Source organism: Nematolebias whitei, chromosome 12 (assembly GCF_014905685.2).
Source record: "Nematolebias whitei isolate Nwh7 chromosome 12, NemWhi1, whole genome shotgun sequence".
NCBI lineage: Eukaryota > Metazoa > Chordata > Actinopteri > Cyprinodontiformes > Rivulidae > Nematolebias > Nematolebias whitei.
In genome coordinates, this window is record NC_056509.1 from 24,545,996 (window position 1) to 24,563,146 (window position 17,151).

The 17,151-nt window shown below is 40.0% G+C and overlaps 1 protein-coding gene and 1 long non-coding RNA gene across 2 annotated transcripts in view; both read left to right on the forward strand.

Moving 5' to 3' along the window:
- LOC119417849 (GDNF-inducible zinc finger protein 1-like) overlaps positions 1-10,647 on the forward strand; it is a 15,569-nt gene extending 4,922 nt beyond the window's left edge. The window contains exons 4-9 of the mRNA XM_037685103.1: positions 4,891-5,019; positions 5,117-5,283; positions 9,233-9,327; positions 9,481-9,648; positions 9,734-9,891; positions 10,360-10,647. Coding sequence (XP_037541031.1) covers positions 4,891-5,019; positions 5,117-5,283; positions 9,233-9,327; positions 9,481-9,648; positions 9,734-9,891; positions 10,360-10,647 — 1,005 coding nt within the window. The remainder of the gene's footprint in view (positions 1-4,890; positions 5,020-5,116; positions 5,284-9,232; positions 9,328-9,480; positions 9,649-9,733; positions 9,892-10,359) is intronic.
- A 5,667-nt stretch (positions 10,648-16,314) lies between these two features.
- Positions 16,315-17,151, forward strand: part of LOC119418465 — a 30,778-nt gene continuing 29,941 nt past the window's right edge. Inside the window, exon 1 of the long non-coding RNA XR_005187195.1 lies at positions 16,315-16,392. This is a non-coding gene — a long non-coding RNA (uncharacterized LOC119418465). The remainder of the gene's footprint in view (positions 16,393-17,151) is intronic.

Consider the following 17,151-nt stretch of genomic DNA (forward strand, 5'->3'; position numbering starts at 1 on the left):
ACATATTTTTCCTTTAAAATGTTACATTTACTCAGATTAAACTTTTGGTCTGTCATCTATGTTATATTACGAATAAAATATTGACATTTGCCATCTCCACATCATTGCATTCTGTTTTTATTCACAATTTGTTTAGTGTCCCAACTTTTTTGGAATCCGGTTTGTATTTAAAAAAGTATTTATGTTTAACAAAGTGAAGAAAGACCTTTTTTTTTTTGTAAAACTAGTATTTGTTTAATGAAGTCAAGATAGAAAGACATTGTTTTAAATAAAGCAAGTATTTCTTTATGATACTGAAGTAAAAAAATACTACTTAATTTTTTTATAAAAAGTATTTATGTTTAATGAAGTTAAAAAATACCTTTTTTTTAGTATGTATTTTTTTCGTGTAATAGTTTTTAAGTTCAACTTTATATGTCAGGAGATACATTGTTGATGTTACCATTAAAATGCACTTTCAATAAAGTTAGTATTGGCAAAGCTCAATGTAATTTTTATGTTGAGGTGGCGGAGGGTTGTTGTCAGCAGCTGCTGAAAGTAACTAATAAAGTAACGTGAAATCTAACTTAGTTACTTTCCAAATCAAGTAATCCGTAACTTAACTAAGTTACTTTTTCAAGGGCTAATCAGTAACTTAACTGTTACTTTTTCAATATAACTATGTCATCACTGTCAGTAAACCAGCTGGTTATAAGCTCATTTTCAGAATTGAAATTAATTTACTTTGTGCCATTTCCTCCTGTAAAGCTCCTTAGTCATTTGGGATTTTAATAATAATTTAAATTGACAAAATGTGATTTTGATGTATAATTTATATAAGAAACTTTGGGAGAAAGCAATGTTAAAGCTGCTGCCAGTGGCTAATTATGATCACCATGGTAACCACACACACCCATATCTTTCACTCCCAGGAATCAAGCAGACAGAAATGCAGAGTAGAAAGTAAGTCTCAAACAAACAGTCACTAAATTCCTGAAATGGCAGAAGTGTCTAGTTGCCACACATGCACATTTTAAATACTTGTTTTATGTAAGAATTGAATTCAAATTTAAACTTCACCTCCAGTTTTGAATAGAAAATTTTGATCTTGGAGACAATGGAAGTCCATGAGAGTTTGGATGTGTGCACTCAGGGGATTTGAGAGAAAACAAGTCATAGTGATGGGAGACACACTGACAGGAGATGTCAGGGTTTTTAGATAGAAACTGTATAAAAAGTGTGAAGACTGTGGGGAATAAGAAATGTTTGCTGGCAAAACATTTGAAAAGTTTAGGTTAGAAAGTGACCAAAATAACTTTTTCTTTGGTCATTACCAAGCTTTAGAAATCAGGACAGCCTATGGCTGATGACGCCCCCACCCCCCCCAAACCACCACCTTTTTTTTTTTTGTCTTGTAAAATGGGACACTTTTTTTAACAGAGTTGTGAAAAAACAATCTTTAACTAATTTTTTTACAAAATGTGTAATTTATGTTGGTCAAGGCAGCACGGTGGCGCAACTGGTAGAGCTGCTGCCTCTCAGCGAGCAAGTTGCCCCAGCTCAAATCCCGGCCGGGGGCCTTTCTGGGTTGAGTTTGCATGTTCTCTCTGTGCATGCGTTGGTTTTCTCCGGGCACTCCAGTTTCCTCCCACAGACCAAAAACATGCATGTTAGACTGATTGGTAACTCTAAATTGTCCCTAGGTGTGAGTGAGAGAGTGAATGGTTGTTTGTCTCATTTGTCTCTGTGTGTCCCTTTGATGGACTTGCCACCTGTCCAGTGTGTCCTCCGCCTCTCGTGAGTGATGGCTGGACATGGATACCAGTGACCCCCGCGACCCAAAAAGGAAGAAGCGGGTAGAGCTGGGCGATATGGGCCAAAATGTATATCTCGATATTTTAAGATAAATCGCAATATACAATATATATATCAATATTTTTTCTTTCCATAAAGTAATAACAAAAATATATTTGAGTCATAAAGTTTTGTCCCAGTTGTCACACAGCCACATTTATTAACAACACCTGTAACTGTACAAAATAGATGACTAAAAAATAAACTAATTGCATATATCTAAAAAAAAGTTAAGTCTAGTCCTCTGGACATTCAAAAAACAAAAAAAAGCCAAACAAACAAACAAAAAAATGTAGAAACTTTTTTTTTTTTGGTTTTTGTTTGTTTGTTTGGCTTTGTTTTGAGTTTTGAATGTCCAGAGGACCAGACTTAACTGTTTTAGATTTTTCTACCTGGATTATTGAGCATGCATCAGGCTAATTACATATATTAGTTTATTTTTTAGATTCATTCATTCAACATTTATTTAGACAGACAAGTCACATTGAGCCTAGAAGACTCATTTACAAGTGAGATCTGTTTAGACAGAGAAGAAGTAATGAAACTGGGCACATGTAGAAGTTGGAGGCGAAAAAATTCTTATTAAACTTTTTCTTCTTGGCTGAGAAGAAAAACTCTATTTAAAAAACCCTTGCACAAACAAGCACATAGTGACATAGACATTCTGCAGAGGGGGACAACGAGAGCAGTGAGCAATGTCCATGGATGCACTCGAAGGCACTGTAAGAGTTTTGATAAGGATGGAATAATCAGCCAGTTTCCTTTGGTGAGATCCGTAAACATTCTCGAGGGATGTCGGGGAATGCCAAGGACAACACCTATGGAAATCCAAGAGTTCTGAAATGATGACACAATGTTTATTTATTAATTATTATCATTTGGAAATTCCTCGGGTGTGAGTGTCAGATCACATGTTCTCCAGTCAAATTCATATAAGATGGCCTTCTAGGCCAGCCAGGGGAGCCAAATTCAGATAAACACAGTTGTTTTGGGGACAGGCAGAACTTGATGACATCTACCTTGAGTCTGTGTTGGTCCAAACGGTTCCGAAATGTCCAAATTTCATGGCCACACTGATGGAACGTGACTGAGTAAAATCCCCAAGATCTGATCCATTCTGCCCAAAGCATTTGAGTCTGGGTACTCGAGGCATGAACCAAGCCATCATAAAGGCAAGCAGCGTGATCGGGTCCCAATTTGCTGCTGACGACTTCCTCGATTGTTGATAAAACCAGCAACCAGCCAAATCCAAAAAGCAGGGACCAGTTATCGTAAATCCAATTAAATATGCATCCTTAAAATCCTCAAATAGAAGCAGAGATAGACACATCATCAAGTTTTCCAAGTCGATGAGATATCCAGCTGTGTGCGTGCCAACAGGGCAAATCGGCTCGCCCAAAGCCTGTCTTCTCTTTGAAGAAATGTTATCAATTGTGTTGAGGGACCAACTGATCAAATCAAGTCCATAATTATGGTTCGGAAGATATGCAAGAGAGGCTCAGAAGCAGTTTCATAGACACACAGAGCAGCAAAGCGGAGAGGGAAGGTAGGGGAATATCGTCCAACCTGGACAAGAGCAAGTGGTGAAGATATCCATTTACATATATTAAATAATAATCCTCTTCAGCTGGGGGCAGCTGTGGTTGAGAGGCTAGAGCAGTCGTCCTCCAGTGGGAGAGCTGGGGGTTCGATTCCACCAGCAGTCATATTCTGAAGTGTTCCTGGGCAAGACACCGAACTCCTTATTGCCTCTGATTTGTGTCCCATCGGTGTATGAATTTGATTTAAAGCTTTGATTATTCGTTGTAGAGATCTAGTAGAGGGCGTGAGTGGGTAAATGAGGGCACAGATTGTGTAGTAAAGAGCTTTGAGTGTCTTGATAAAATAGAAAGGCTCTATTTAAATACAGTCCATTCAGCTGTGACGCCTTCACGTTAGTAAGCGTGTGTGAACTGTGGTGGTGAGCCCCCACTTGGAACCTTGAAGCTGCAGCTCCGACAAACCTGTCTCCTTCCTTGAAATAAACCACGGTTCAGAACTCATTTAGCCGTGCTGTGCCTTTTAGAGGAATAGAGAGAGGTACCGCAACATTAATAAATCGGCAGCTTTATTATGTCGCTAAGACACGGTCCTGTCTCAGCTGTGCAACAAGACGGTTAAAGCGTTAGCCGTCTTGTTAGCCGCTAAGGACCGTAGCTTTAGAGATATGATAAACTGCTGATTTATTAATGTTGCGCTACCTCGCTCCGTTACTCTAAAAGGCACAGCACAGCTAAATGAGTTCTGAACCATGGTTTATTTCAAGGAAGGAGACAGGTTTGTCGGAGCTTTACACACGCTCAGCTGCTCATGTTTACTTCTGCTAAAGGTCTCCTCTCCTGCCCGCCCACCTCCTGGAGAAGCAGGAAGGGAGTGGGGTAGCGCAGCTGAGGTCTGTGTATTTGTGTTCAAGGAGGGAGGAGGGGGACGAGTGGGAGAAAGAAGACAGCAGGATTTCCAAGTATAAAACTATATTGTTTTATGTTGAGATAGTCTCAACTTATATTGCAAAAAAAATTATCTTGATATTTTTAAAATATCAAGATATCGCCCAGCTCTAGAAGTGGGTAAAGATGATGGATAATATTTAACAACCCACATGCAACTAACGATCTATTGAACAGTGTTCTTACTTTAAAACACTTGAGTTGTGAGCTACAGGAAGCTGGTTGTTGTAGCAGTTGTTGCATCTAATAAATACACACAGGTATGGCAGATTATCATTTGAAGTATCAATTATCAGATGATTAATTGATCTATCTTTAGAGAGTTCAAAGGTCAGTCACATAATCACACTCAAGTTGAACATTTAGTCAAATTTCTACAAAATGAGAAGAATGCCTGAGCTATATAAGTTCCAAAGGAGGCTTGGTTTTCTTACATTTGTCAATTAGTATCAAGAGAACTATTTATGCTTATTGGCACACCTAATTAAATAAACTTTTTTTTCTTCTTTCTGCCAGTACTTACCATGGAGAGACAGCAGATGTAATCTATTGCTGTGAAGTCTGCCAGCAGACATTTGCTCACCACAGCAGCTTGAAGCTCCACGTAAAGCACGTTCACAGCACTGAGAGACTTTTTGAGTGTGACATTTGTGCAAAGACCTTTAAACGAAAGAAGGATGTCGCCCACCATAAGAGACAGGTGAGGTGTAAATCTTTGCATGCTTCCTTTTAGTTTTCTCAAAGTCATACGGCTGGGTGATTTTCACAGAAAAATTTAAAGCAGAAATTTGTCCCAGGTGCATGAACAAAAACAACAATACTTGTGCCCTGAGTGTGGGAAGACGCTCAGCTCCAAAGCTTCTTTGTGGGTGCACGAGAAAACTCACACGGGCATCAAACCCTACGAGTGCACCAAGTGTCAGGCCAGATTCACCCAGAAGTCTTCCCTCAATATGCATCAAAGGTAAACTGTTCTTTGTCGCTTGAACCTGCTGCTTTGTCACAAAACAAGTTGAACGTTTCTTCTTATGCCTTTTTCTTATGCCTTAATAAAACAAGAGGTGGTGTATTGTGAGGGGAAAGCTTAAAGATATTATTGGTAATTGTTTTGTCCCTTTAATAGTAATAATAATAATAATAATACATTTTATTTGTATAGCGCTTTTCTAAATACTCAAAGATGCTTTACATGAGTAAAAAATAAATTAAATCAACAATGCATAACACATTAAAAACACAGTAAAACATTTAAAAAGGGCAAATTTAAACATTAAAAACTATTTTAAACAGGTGGGTTTTGAGTTCTTTCTTAAAAGTGGAGAGACTGGAGCAGGCACAAAGCTGTTGGGGTAGTGACTGAGTTCCAGAGGGTGGGGACAGCGATGGAGAAGGCTCTGTCTCCCCAGGTTCGGAGCTTGGTCCTACAGGGGAGAGATAGAAGGTTGGCATCGGAGGAGCGGAGGGAACGAGAAGGAGTGTAGTGAAGGAGTAGGTCGGTCAGGTATGGAGGGGCCAGATTATGGAGGGCTTTGAATGTGATGAGGAGGATCTTGAAATGGATGCGCTGAGTGGCGGGGAGCCAATGGAGTTTCTGCAGGACAGGAGTGATGTTCGCGGGAGTGGGTGTGGGTGAGAAGGCGGACAGCAGAGTTTTGAATATATTGTAGTTAGTTGAGAGTTTTGGATGGTGTACCGTACAAAATGCTATTGCAATAGTCGATTCTGGATGTGACAAAGGCGTGGATTAGGATTTCAGCAGTGGAGAAAGTGAGTGATGGGCAGAGTTGTGCTATGTTTGTGAGATGGAAGAATGCAGTCCGAGTTATCTGTTTGACATGTGATTCGAATGAAAGAGTGGAGTCGAGAAGAATACCAAGATTACGAATGAGTGGGGATGGAGTGAAAGTGATGTTGTCAAAGTTGAGGCAGAAGTTTTGAGTGAACTTGGTAACACTGTTTGGACCAATGACGAGTATGTCAGTTTTGTCAGTATTTAATTTGAGAAAACTGTGCTTCATCCAGATTTTGATGTCAGTTAAGCAATGGGTGAGGGTGGAGTGGATGTTGGGTTTTATGGATGTAGTAGAAATATAAATCTGTATGTCATAAGCATAGCAGTGAAAATAGAGGCCATGACGACGGATGATATTACCACGGGGGAGAATGTAAAGGATGAAAAAGAGAGGACCAAGCACTGAACCTTGGGGAACACCCTGAGATAGAAGGGTTATGGAGGAGAAGCAGCAGTTGATGTGAATAAACTGTTGCCGCTCTGTGAGGTAGGACTGAAACCATGACAGAGCAGAGTCAGTCATGTTCAGGTTGGACTTGAGACGGGAGACTGACAGTATCAAAAGCTGCAGTGAGGTCCATGAGGATGAGGATACTAAGCTGGCCAGAATCAGAGGAAAGGAAGAGATCATTGGTAACTTTGAGAAGAGCAGTTTCGGTGCTGTGTTTTGGACGGAAACCAGACTGGAATGGTTCAAACAAGCTTAGTGTTAGGTTTTTCTCGTACCTAGAAATATAAAGAACCACACAGGACAACAGAGTCAGATTTTCAACCAAGCTTTTTGCAAAAAGGGAAGTATCACAGAAACAACCTCTAAAGCTGAATACTGTGAACTCTGAAGGATTTCTGCATCAGCTCGTCTTTTTATTGTCACACAGAAAGAAGTGAAAACTGGACATCTTGATTATGCAGGCAGTTTAGATTACACAACAAGGGCAAGGTGATCTTAGAACATTTTGATTAAACGCTTACAGTAATGAGTTTCTGATACCATTTGTATCAGTTAAATTCTGCTTCGTACGCACAGTTAAGAGAAACAATGACAGTGTGAGATTGATAAAATATGAGTTGATATGTATAAACCTTGATCATTTCAGGTGTAGAATAATAAGTGGGCAGTCACCAACTAGTTCCTGGAGTTGGTGAAATATTGCGTCTTTGTTTGCAAATTACTTCGCCTTGGTAACTTGAAATGCCAATAAAAGTAATAGCACACATCACAGGGCCGAGCCAGTCGTTTTGATATAACTTTTGTGGGGGTAGACTTTGTGGTTCGGGCCGTATTAACGGAGATAGAAATGTAGACTCACTTCCGAGGTGTAGAATAATAGGTGCCTGCCATGCATTTGCATGGCAGTCCCCAATGAGTTCTGAACTGTGGGTTGCTTCAAGGAAGGAGACATGTCTGTCGAAGCTTCACACACGCTCATCTGCTGTGTTTACTTTTGCTAAACGTCTCCTTTGCTGCCCGCCAACCTCCTGGAGAAGCAGGAAGGGAAGGGGAGCATGGCTGAGGGCTGTGTATTTGTGTAGGAGTACAGGAGGTAGAAGGAGTGGGGCTGCCTGGGAGAAAGAAGATGGCAGGATTTCAAAGTATACAACTATATCGTTTTATATGGAGATAGCTCAATTTATATAGCAAAAAACAATTATCTGGATATTTTAAAAATATTGAGATATCGCCCAGCCCTAAACAAGCTATTGGAGTTGAAGTGGGTCTGAAGTTGATCAGCTATGACTCGCTCTAAAATTTTAGACAGAAAGGGAAGATTGGATATAGGCCGGAAATTTATGAAGTTTTCAGGTCAAGACCAGGTTTTTTTAGTATTGGGGTGATGGCTGCCAACTAGGAATGTTCAATATATATGGTACACGGTAGAAACGATAGAAATTTAGCCTACGATAGAGATCTGTCTTCTACTGGTTAACCGCAGTAATGTTGTGTCTGATGTAAAATCAGAGCTGTCAGATATAATCGTTACTTTTTTTGAGTTGAAAACTGTATGTCAGTGGTGTTAGTCTTTTCTTTGAGAGCTAAGTAGCGAAGCTACAAGCTAACTACGGCCGGCACGTCGTAGTGTTGCCGTATTCGGACGCATGCGCAAAACGCTGAGTTCCGTCAAAAGTTGTTTTTTTTTTTTTGCGTCGAAAGTTAAAGTAAGCGTTGGTCAGCTTTAGAGAAACCTGCTCTCTGATCTGTGAAAAGAACTCTGTGTTGTGTGATTTTACTGCGAGACCCTCTGGTCAAAGCCACAGACTCATTTTGTGTCAGCTCTCCATTAAAGCAGAAGGAGGCGCCCACTAGAGGGTTGGAGGGTGAAGTGTTTCAGTGTAAAATGCTGCTCTGTTGCTGTTCATTTATTAAGTGAAAATACTGGAAACAGTTAACAACATATTCTTTTGTTTAAAACATATGGCTAAAACTACATTTGATATTGTTTGCACTGTTTTGCACTACAAGAAAGAAGCCTAATACTTGATTTGTTTATTATTTAAAAACTCTCTGGACCTAGTAGTGTAATTTTCTTAATTGAGATTATTTTGTGGTATAGCAGTTTTCAAAATAAATGATGGCAAAAGGACACCCTATGCTTTTTTTTACATTCCTATTGCAAGTTTTATACCAAAAACATATTGTGGTATATATCATTATCGCCACCATTCACAATACATATTGTGATATGAATTTTATGCCATATCGCACATCCCTACTGCCAACTTTAGAGACTATGGAAAGATCCAGAAATAAGTGAGGAGTTGATGATTCTTGTGATCAGAAAATAGACTATGGGGAGACAACTTTTGATGAGAGGAGAGGGAATGGGATCTAAAGAGCAGGTGGTAGCTTTGATACCAGACAAAAATTTAGTCAGTTGAGCAGAGGAGATTGGAGTGAAGTGTGAGAGCTGCTGAATGGAGCTGGAAGGAGGTGAATTTGGAGGAGAAGAGGTGAAGATTTTTTATTTTCAGCAAACTACAAAATAATAACTTTTATCTACATTTGAACAGTTGTAGACATTTATTTCACATTAATGTAATATCTATATATCTATATATATATTAAGTGTATCCTAATGAGTGACATAGTTGAGAGCTAAATATCTTGTTTTATCCTGTATAGGATACACACCGGAGAGAGACCGTTTGCATGTAATGAATGTGATGCCCGCTTCACTGAGAAGCACATGTTGGTCCGTCACAAGAAAACACACTCAGGTTAAAGAGACTTTAGTATTCTTTGATGAGGATGTTGAAAAATTTTATTTGTTGCATTTTTGTAGCTGTAGCACAATCAAAACAATAAATATTTAAATATAAAAAGGTAACAATCTACCAAGCATTCATTTATTTATTTTTTTTTCCTTTTAGGGTTAAAGCCCTACATGTGTAACGCCTGTGGGAAAAATTTTGCGTCTAAAGAATACCTTAAACACCACTTCAACATCCACACTGGCTCCAAGCCTTTTAAATGTGACACTTGTGAAAGAAGCTTTGGTCAGAGGAACTCCCTCAGAGAGCATTTAAAAATACATACAGGTAAGACATTTACTTTCATATGTTTAAGTGTACTTTTAAGTTATTGACTTCCTACTGGTAACAATAAAACGAATGCGTTCTGTAGGTGAGCGTCCGTACAAATGTACAGTATGTGGTAAACAGTTCACTCAGCTCGGCGCTCTCCAGCGGCACCAACGGATCCACACGGGAGAGAAACCTTTCATGTGTGCTCTCTGTAAACGAACTTTTACTGACCTGTCCACCTTTCGCAGGCACACTTTGGTGAGTTGGTGCTTCTTCCTCTAGTACTGTAACATTGAACGGTATTTTGTACTCTAGGCAGCACGATGGCATAGTTGGTAGAGCTGCTGCCTCTCAGTGAGAAGATTAGTGCAAATCCCAGCCGGGAGCCTTTCTGGATGGAGTTTGCATGTTCTCTCCGTGCATGCATGGGTTTTCTCTGGGTACTGGTTTTCTCCCACAGACCCAAAACATGCATGTTAGGCTAATTGGTAACTTTAAATTGTCCCTAGGTGGGAGTGTGTGTGTGTGTGGGGGGGTGGGGGGGTGGGGCGGCGGGGGGGAGGGGAGGGGGAGGTATGTAAGGTAGAAGTAGTAACCCTTTAAAAGAAGGGAACAATATTTATGCCATTACTGCTTTGACATAGTGAATACTAGTGCATGTTTATTATCATCTAATTGCACAACAAGCCAACTTGTTAAAATGACACCATCTTGTTTAAATTTAAGGTTCATGATGTAGAAGCTCCATGGAAGACCTACCTGGTGATGCTGAAGGGAAATATTGAGGAAAAGAAGCCAAGGTCTCCCACTGAGGAAAATGCAGAACAAGCGGAACCAGGGAAGAAAACTTGTGAAAGTCCAAGTGCTCCTGCTGTTTCTACTCCAGCTGTTTCTACTCCAGCTGTTTCTACTCCTGCTACCAGTTCTGCTCGTGGTGCTGGTACTACCCAAACTGAAACAACTGTGGTTCCAACTGAGTCGGTCACTCTCCCATCCGACTGGACCAGTCATTGAGCCATTGCTCTGGTCAACCATGGTGCTCTTGGTGATATCACTGTCGTCCACACAGAAGTTCCAGCAGGGACGCAGTTCCAGCCCATAATAGCCACTAACAACTAGGGCTGAATGATTTTGGAAGATATTCTAATTTAAATTTTTTTACCTCAATGACCTTACCTTGCGATCGCAATTTAATATGCAATTATTTTTCAGTCTTCTTCTCGTGTATTTTTCAATGAACACAAGCAATAAATCAATCTGTCTCAGTTGCAAAAAAACTCAACTGTTTTCAGCTCCGCTGCAACTAAAATGTGAGTGCAAGGGCATTCTGAACCACTTATCCATTGTGTTTACCAAAGCCGTATGTATTGTGAAATTCTTTATCAAAAGGGCTCGTGAAACGGTCGGCACAGATATTCAGACGATGGAAAAAATGACACACAGAAGCTGTTACTGCTAGGATAAATTAGTGTCCTTTATTATCCTGCCACAGAGAACAGCCAAGCAAAAAACATGTACACTCTTAACACACAGATTGATATGAAATAACTTCTCACCGTGACACTGGCCGGGAAGTCGTTTTCGACCCAGGTAAAGGAGAATCACATCAAAATGGCATATGGCATTCAGCGCGTGCTGATCCACACCGGACTTCCAACTCTCTGTTGTCTGATACATTTCTTATAAAGGCTTCCCTGATCGCGTGAGAGCAGATCAAAGCAAGTTTTGATGATTGCCAGGAGAACAGATTTAATTAAATCTGTTTTTCCTTCATCAAAGTAGTCTGTGCAACAGAGCGATGGTTTCATAAACATGTCCTTCAAAACCTGGGTCACTGTAACCTTAAGATTGGGCCCCAATCTTCTGGCTAGAGCATCCCCCGGAGGACTTTAATTACTCCAAAACACATCTGCAGCACAGGAATGACTGAATAAGCAGATAAGCTGCATCAAAAGTGAGTATAAGTGTGTTTAAATAAGTATAATATAAGTCTAGATTGACATAAAAGCATTAAAATAATAATTTCTATATCACCGTAAAACCAGGCTTGGTCACTATATTAATGGACATTATGTCTTTTGCTATGAACTCAGTTATTGCTTAAGTTATTTCCACGTGCAGTTTTTAATTAAGTTCATACGGAGTAATACCTTTGAACTAGGGATGCACAATATTGGATTTCTGGCCGATATCCAATATGCCGATATGTTAAAACTTATTTGGCCGATAACCAATACTGATACCAATATTTTATATACTTTCCTTTGTCTGAACATAGCCCTCTTATTTAGTCTTATTTGCTACAAAAATTGTGCAACAGCTGTAAGAGCTGGTGACATATTCAGTAACAACCATATGATATGCATAGCACTTTAACTTATATTAAATAAAAAGTGTTGAATGTTATTTATTAGCATTAGTCACCTGCGATGCTGTCTCACTTGTGGAGGCTTGTTCCAGGTTCCTAGCTGCAGTGTGGGCTCCTCTGCACTCCTGTGCATGAAGGACAGTCTTTCAAAGTTTCTGTCTATCCATTGCGCCATAAGACTAATCATGCTAACGGGGCTAACACAACGTCCAAATGTCTGTGGTAAAACTCACCCAACAAGTTGTGCTATTAGCTTCTCAATGATGTCGGAAATGACGGCTTGTAACTTGGGTAACGTTACGTCGGAAAAATATCTCAGACTGGGGACGATGTAACGAGGCTCAATATAATCCATAAATCTTCGGAATCTGACGTCCTCACCAACGAAAAATAAAACTTCCACACTGCCAACATTTTGAATCTCCACCGTGAGATCGGATATGCGCACGTGACGTCCTTGTGTTGTGCTGCAACATCATCACGTTGTGCTGCCACTGCAGGCAAAAACAGTGTCTTTTATATCAGTGAGTTATTTTAATGGAATGGCCTATGTTCGATATTGAACTTTTAACGCTAATATCGGTCGATACCGATACCATTCTGACAATATTGTGCATCCCTACTTCGAACAGTTCAGTCAGTGATCCCTGTCCGCTGGTACTGTGCTTACTTGAAGTTGAAGCAGTGGTCGTTGACATTGTAGCCATGCAACTATCGTAAATGGCTTTGTGGTGTTTTTGTAAGTGTTGATAAAGATTTGTGGTGTTACCTTGAGAGGCAGCAACAGCAGCAAGACAGCTTATACATGTTGTTGCGCAGCGTCTTCTTCTTTATAGCCAAAATAATTCCAAACAACGAAGGTGCTGCCCCTCTTTGGTACCAAACTTTCAGATGTGTCAACTTCTGTCGAGCCTGACGCCATTCTGCAACCAGTGCACAAGCGCAGTGTTGACTTCTCCCACTCCCTGATCTGCTTTGCTCTGCTCCGCTCACTCACAAGTCACATGACCAGTGAAATTTCAACCTTTGCAATTAGAAAACCTCGTTTTATCTTATCTCGATATTATTGCAAATGCAATCAACTGTTCAGCCCTACTAACAACACAGGAATGAGCGTCATTTCCTTAGACGGTTCAGCCATCCCTGTGCCCTTCTCTTTACCAGTATCAGTGACTCAGCCTGTCTCCCTGTCCTCTGAAGCATGTTCCACGTCTCTGTCTCTACCCACTCTCTCAGTTCCTGTCTCTGATACTTTGTTAACATCAGTCTCGGGCATCTCCACTTCATCTGCGCTCGAAGCAGCTGTATCTCAGGCTCATTTGGCTTCAGATTTAGAAAACAAATCTAACTCTGCAACTGATCCTTTACTACCAGATATACAGACTGTGGTTGTTGATAACAAGACTACAGGAAAAGAACTGGATGTTGATAAAAGTGATGGACAGCATCAGACGGCAGACGACCCCTTAGATGAACAAAAAACAACACAGCTCCAGTAACAGATTGATGTATTCCTAACTTGTTTTTATTAATGCAATAAAAAGACATAATTGTCTAATTATTGTGAGGCAACACGCAGCACATCTTGTTTTATAATGTAACACAGTTTTCTGTCAATTGCAACATCATGTTCAAGTCTGAGGAACAGTTTATACCCTGAAGCTGTTAGACTCATTAATCCCTAATCAGGATTATCACTGTGAAAAAAAAATCACTGTAATGCCACTTGATTGTTGTTATGTTCTGCTGACTATCCATGTTGCTGATCTTATGCTGCTGATTATTTGATCTATTATTTCATGCTGCTGTGTTCATTCGTCCTCATCTTCTCACACAGACTCATGTTTGTGCTGCTGTTGTTCAGCGTATTGTTTTTGTACTATTAGTGCTTAGTGTATTCTTAGTTTAGCATATTTTACATCTTATTACTGTTTTTCTTTACAATTTATACTTTTGTTGGATGTAACTGGGACCCTGTTTACACAATTTTGTTCCACCACATGTACCACATGTGGTGTGAATGACAAATAAATAAACTTTGACTTTGATGTCTAGTTACAGATTTCTTATGGCATATAATGAATAATTTTAGAGCCAAATGTCAATACTTTCATGGTCATGCTTGTTTAGAGCAGCTTCTTGCATGTATATTCCTGCTGCCAGATTCTGTTCATGGATGCTGAAGCAAAGATATTCATGATCTGTCAGATATTTAAGATTCACATCTGTCCATCTGATTTTTCTGATGTAACACTCTAATTAAATAATGTACAAAATTCAACTTCTGGCTAATGGCGATGTAGTGTGAGTTGTTTTGATGCGCTCCTGCAGAGTTGGCTTTTTTTTAAATATTATTGGGCACTTTTTCCTCTATTTTGACCTCAAGTGATTTCAAAGTCATTTTTACATGGTACACCTTTTTTTCTGGTCACTAAAATGCCACCAAAGTCGATTAAATGAGGAAATTCGATCCGGCCTCACCTGCAGCTGCTTTCTCATGATGAAACCTCCACCTGTGCTGGGTCGTCTCTGTTGCCAGAGGCTGCGGCCCAGACCGACACAATAACCTGTATGCCACAAGTAGTGGTGACGTACTTCTGTTTAAAATTAGGCCACATCGATCACTTCCGGTTGCTTGTTTTTAGTGGTAGATGTAAGAGTTGTACCATGAAGAAGACACAGACGTTAAAATATCTCTGCACTACAAGTACAACAACTGAGTTTTGTTGTGTCCAGTGAATAGCAGCTACAATAAAGTGCTTAGTTTTTTCCATTTTCCTGCTGATGCAGAGTCAAGGTGACAGTGGATCATGGCTGTCCGCAGGGAAGACTTAGCCATTAAAGCTCACACTGGGATTTGTAGGAAAATAATGCTCTCTGGGAGGATATACACCGGCTACGGGAACAAGTTGAGAGCCTGACGCTGAGGCAGCGATTCATCGTTTTGCTGCATCTGACGAGGACATTAGATTCTTCACAAGGTAAGTCTTAACACACAGCACCTTAACATTTTTGGAATGGGATTGTTTCTTTCTGGATGGATGCTTTTTGCTCAATGCCAACTCAGTATTACCTTCAAAGTTTCCACTGTCTTGGAAAATGGCTGTTGGCGTTTACATCTTTAAGGGCAGGATAGTCGGAGAAAGTCACACTTACTGAGAATTATTGGATTTGGTACCTGGATGATTGAGCATGAACTTTGTTGCCTTGAACCACTTTGGCTGTGGCTGCCTGCCTGGGAGGAGTCGACGAGGGACAGGACAGGCCCCAGAAACCATCTTAGCTCCAGCAAACTGGTTGGTCCACTTAAGGAGTGTACTGCTTGGTGGGGAAACAGTTTACTGGAACTCCTCTGAATGAGGAAGCCCTCCGGATAGAGGGCGAAACGTTTCTATAAAAAAGAAACTGTCCATGTGACCCGACTGAGAATTTCTGGACTAAGTGGGCCTCATATTTGTTATTTTTTTCATTTACCTTTTATTTATACAGGTAGTCTCACTGAGCCAGGAGAACTCATTTTCAAGAGAGACCTGTTTAGGGAGCAGATGGTGGGGGTTGAAGGCCTTGCTCAGGGACCCAGAGTGGGGCAAATGAGGGTGGAGGCAGGTGTGGGTGTTTCACCTTTTCTACCCACATTTTGATGTTGTTGATGGTACCAGGAGTTGAACCTGTGACTTTCCGATCACAGGCCCATCTTCTCTAGCCTCTACGCCACCTGAAATTATACAAAAACGAGAGAAATACTCATTACTGCTCTGTGTCCTTGTTGTGTATCTGCGAGGACTGGCAGGGCCGAGCAAGGAACGCACCAAAGCCAGGTCTCTTGTAAATGAGTCCTCATGGCTCAATGGGATTAATCTGTCTAAATAAAGGTTGAATGAATGAAAAAAACCGTCTCAGTGGACGTGCTGCCCTCTGGTGGGATAACAAGGTACATCAACTCAAATCAATGGATATCCTGATGCATGCTCATGTCACTAATAAAACAAAACAATGTACAAGTCTATGGGTGCGCACTCCAAACACTCATACTGTGGTCGACCACTAGAGGGCTCTACTCACAGGCAGATGTCAGGATGTTTTGTTGTTAAAAATGGGTAAAAAAAATTACATATGCAAAATGTATTTTTTTATCAGAGCTCAAAAGTATGCTATTCTAAGGGTTTTATAATAATTTTGCTGTTGTTTATGTGTAATGCCTTAATAAATGAATGTTTATACCCTTCAACAAAGGCCTCTGTTTTATACAATGTAGTGGGTTGCCAGTTGGGCTTGTTTTCATAGAGCTGGTTGCTTGTTTGTATCGCGATATCTGGCAACACCGTTCCTACCGGAAGTACCTCCCGCTGATCGGTCCGTTTGTTTACGGCTGTAATTTTAGCGAGTTTACGGTAAGAAAACTTGCTTGGTGTTGTTTAGTTATCTGTCTGTTACGGTCATCCATCCACTGTGTTGCAGTGATGGAGTCTGGCTTTCTAACACGATTCCTGCATTTATTTGTTTATTGTTGACTGTAATTTTAGCCTCGATGCTACTACTGTTGTTAGCATTCAGAGCTAGTAGTAGCTAGTTTGATTTAAATGACGTGTTTGTTAAAGCTTCGTGCAAACACCGAGACATTTAAAACATACTTATATGATTGTGCAAACGTGAAAGTTTTACTAAAAATAATTTAGTAAGGACTTTTCTCGAGTCAGATGCAAAAGCGGAACAACATTTCATCAGAGCAAAAATACAGTAAAACACCTTTATCTGACTCTGAAAATACATCAAAAGCAGCCAGATTTAATTATAATCATTAATATAATCTTTAAAAGTGGTTTCCAGATTTTTTTGATGGTCTTTTGCCGTTTTTCCTTTGACTGCTTCTTCTAGGGGGGTTTGTACAGTGTTAATTACTTTTACTTCCAGTAATTCACAAGCCAGTTATCTATTTAACAAAAACTACCACTTTATTGATGAAGCACTTTAAAGCAACCTTAGCTGCATGTAACATTAAACAACATTTTAACTAAGTTTAAAAACAGTTAAAGCAATAAACCAGAAGTAAAATAAACTAATTCAAGTCTCAGGCTGTACCAAAGTCCAAGTGTATGTGTTTTTAGAGTTTTAAAAGTGGACAGAGGTGCTTGTCTGATGTGAAGTGGGAG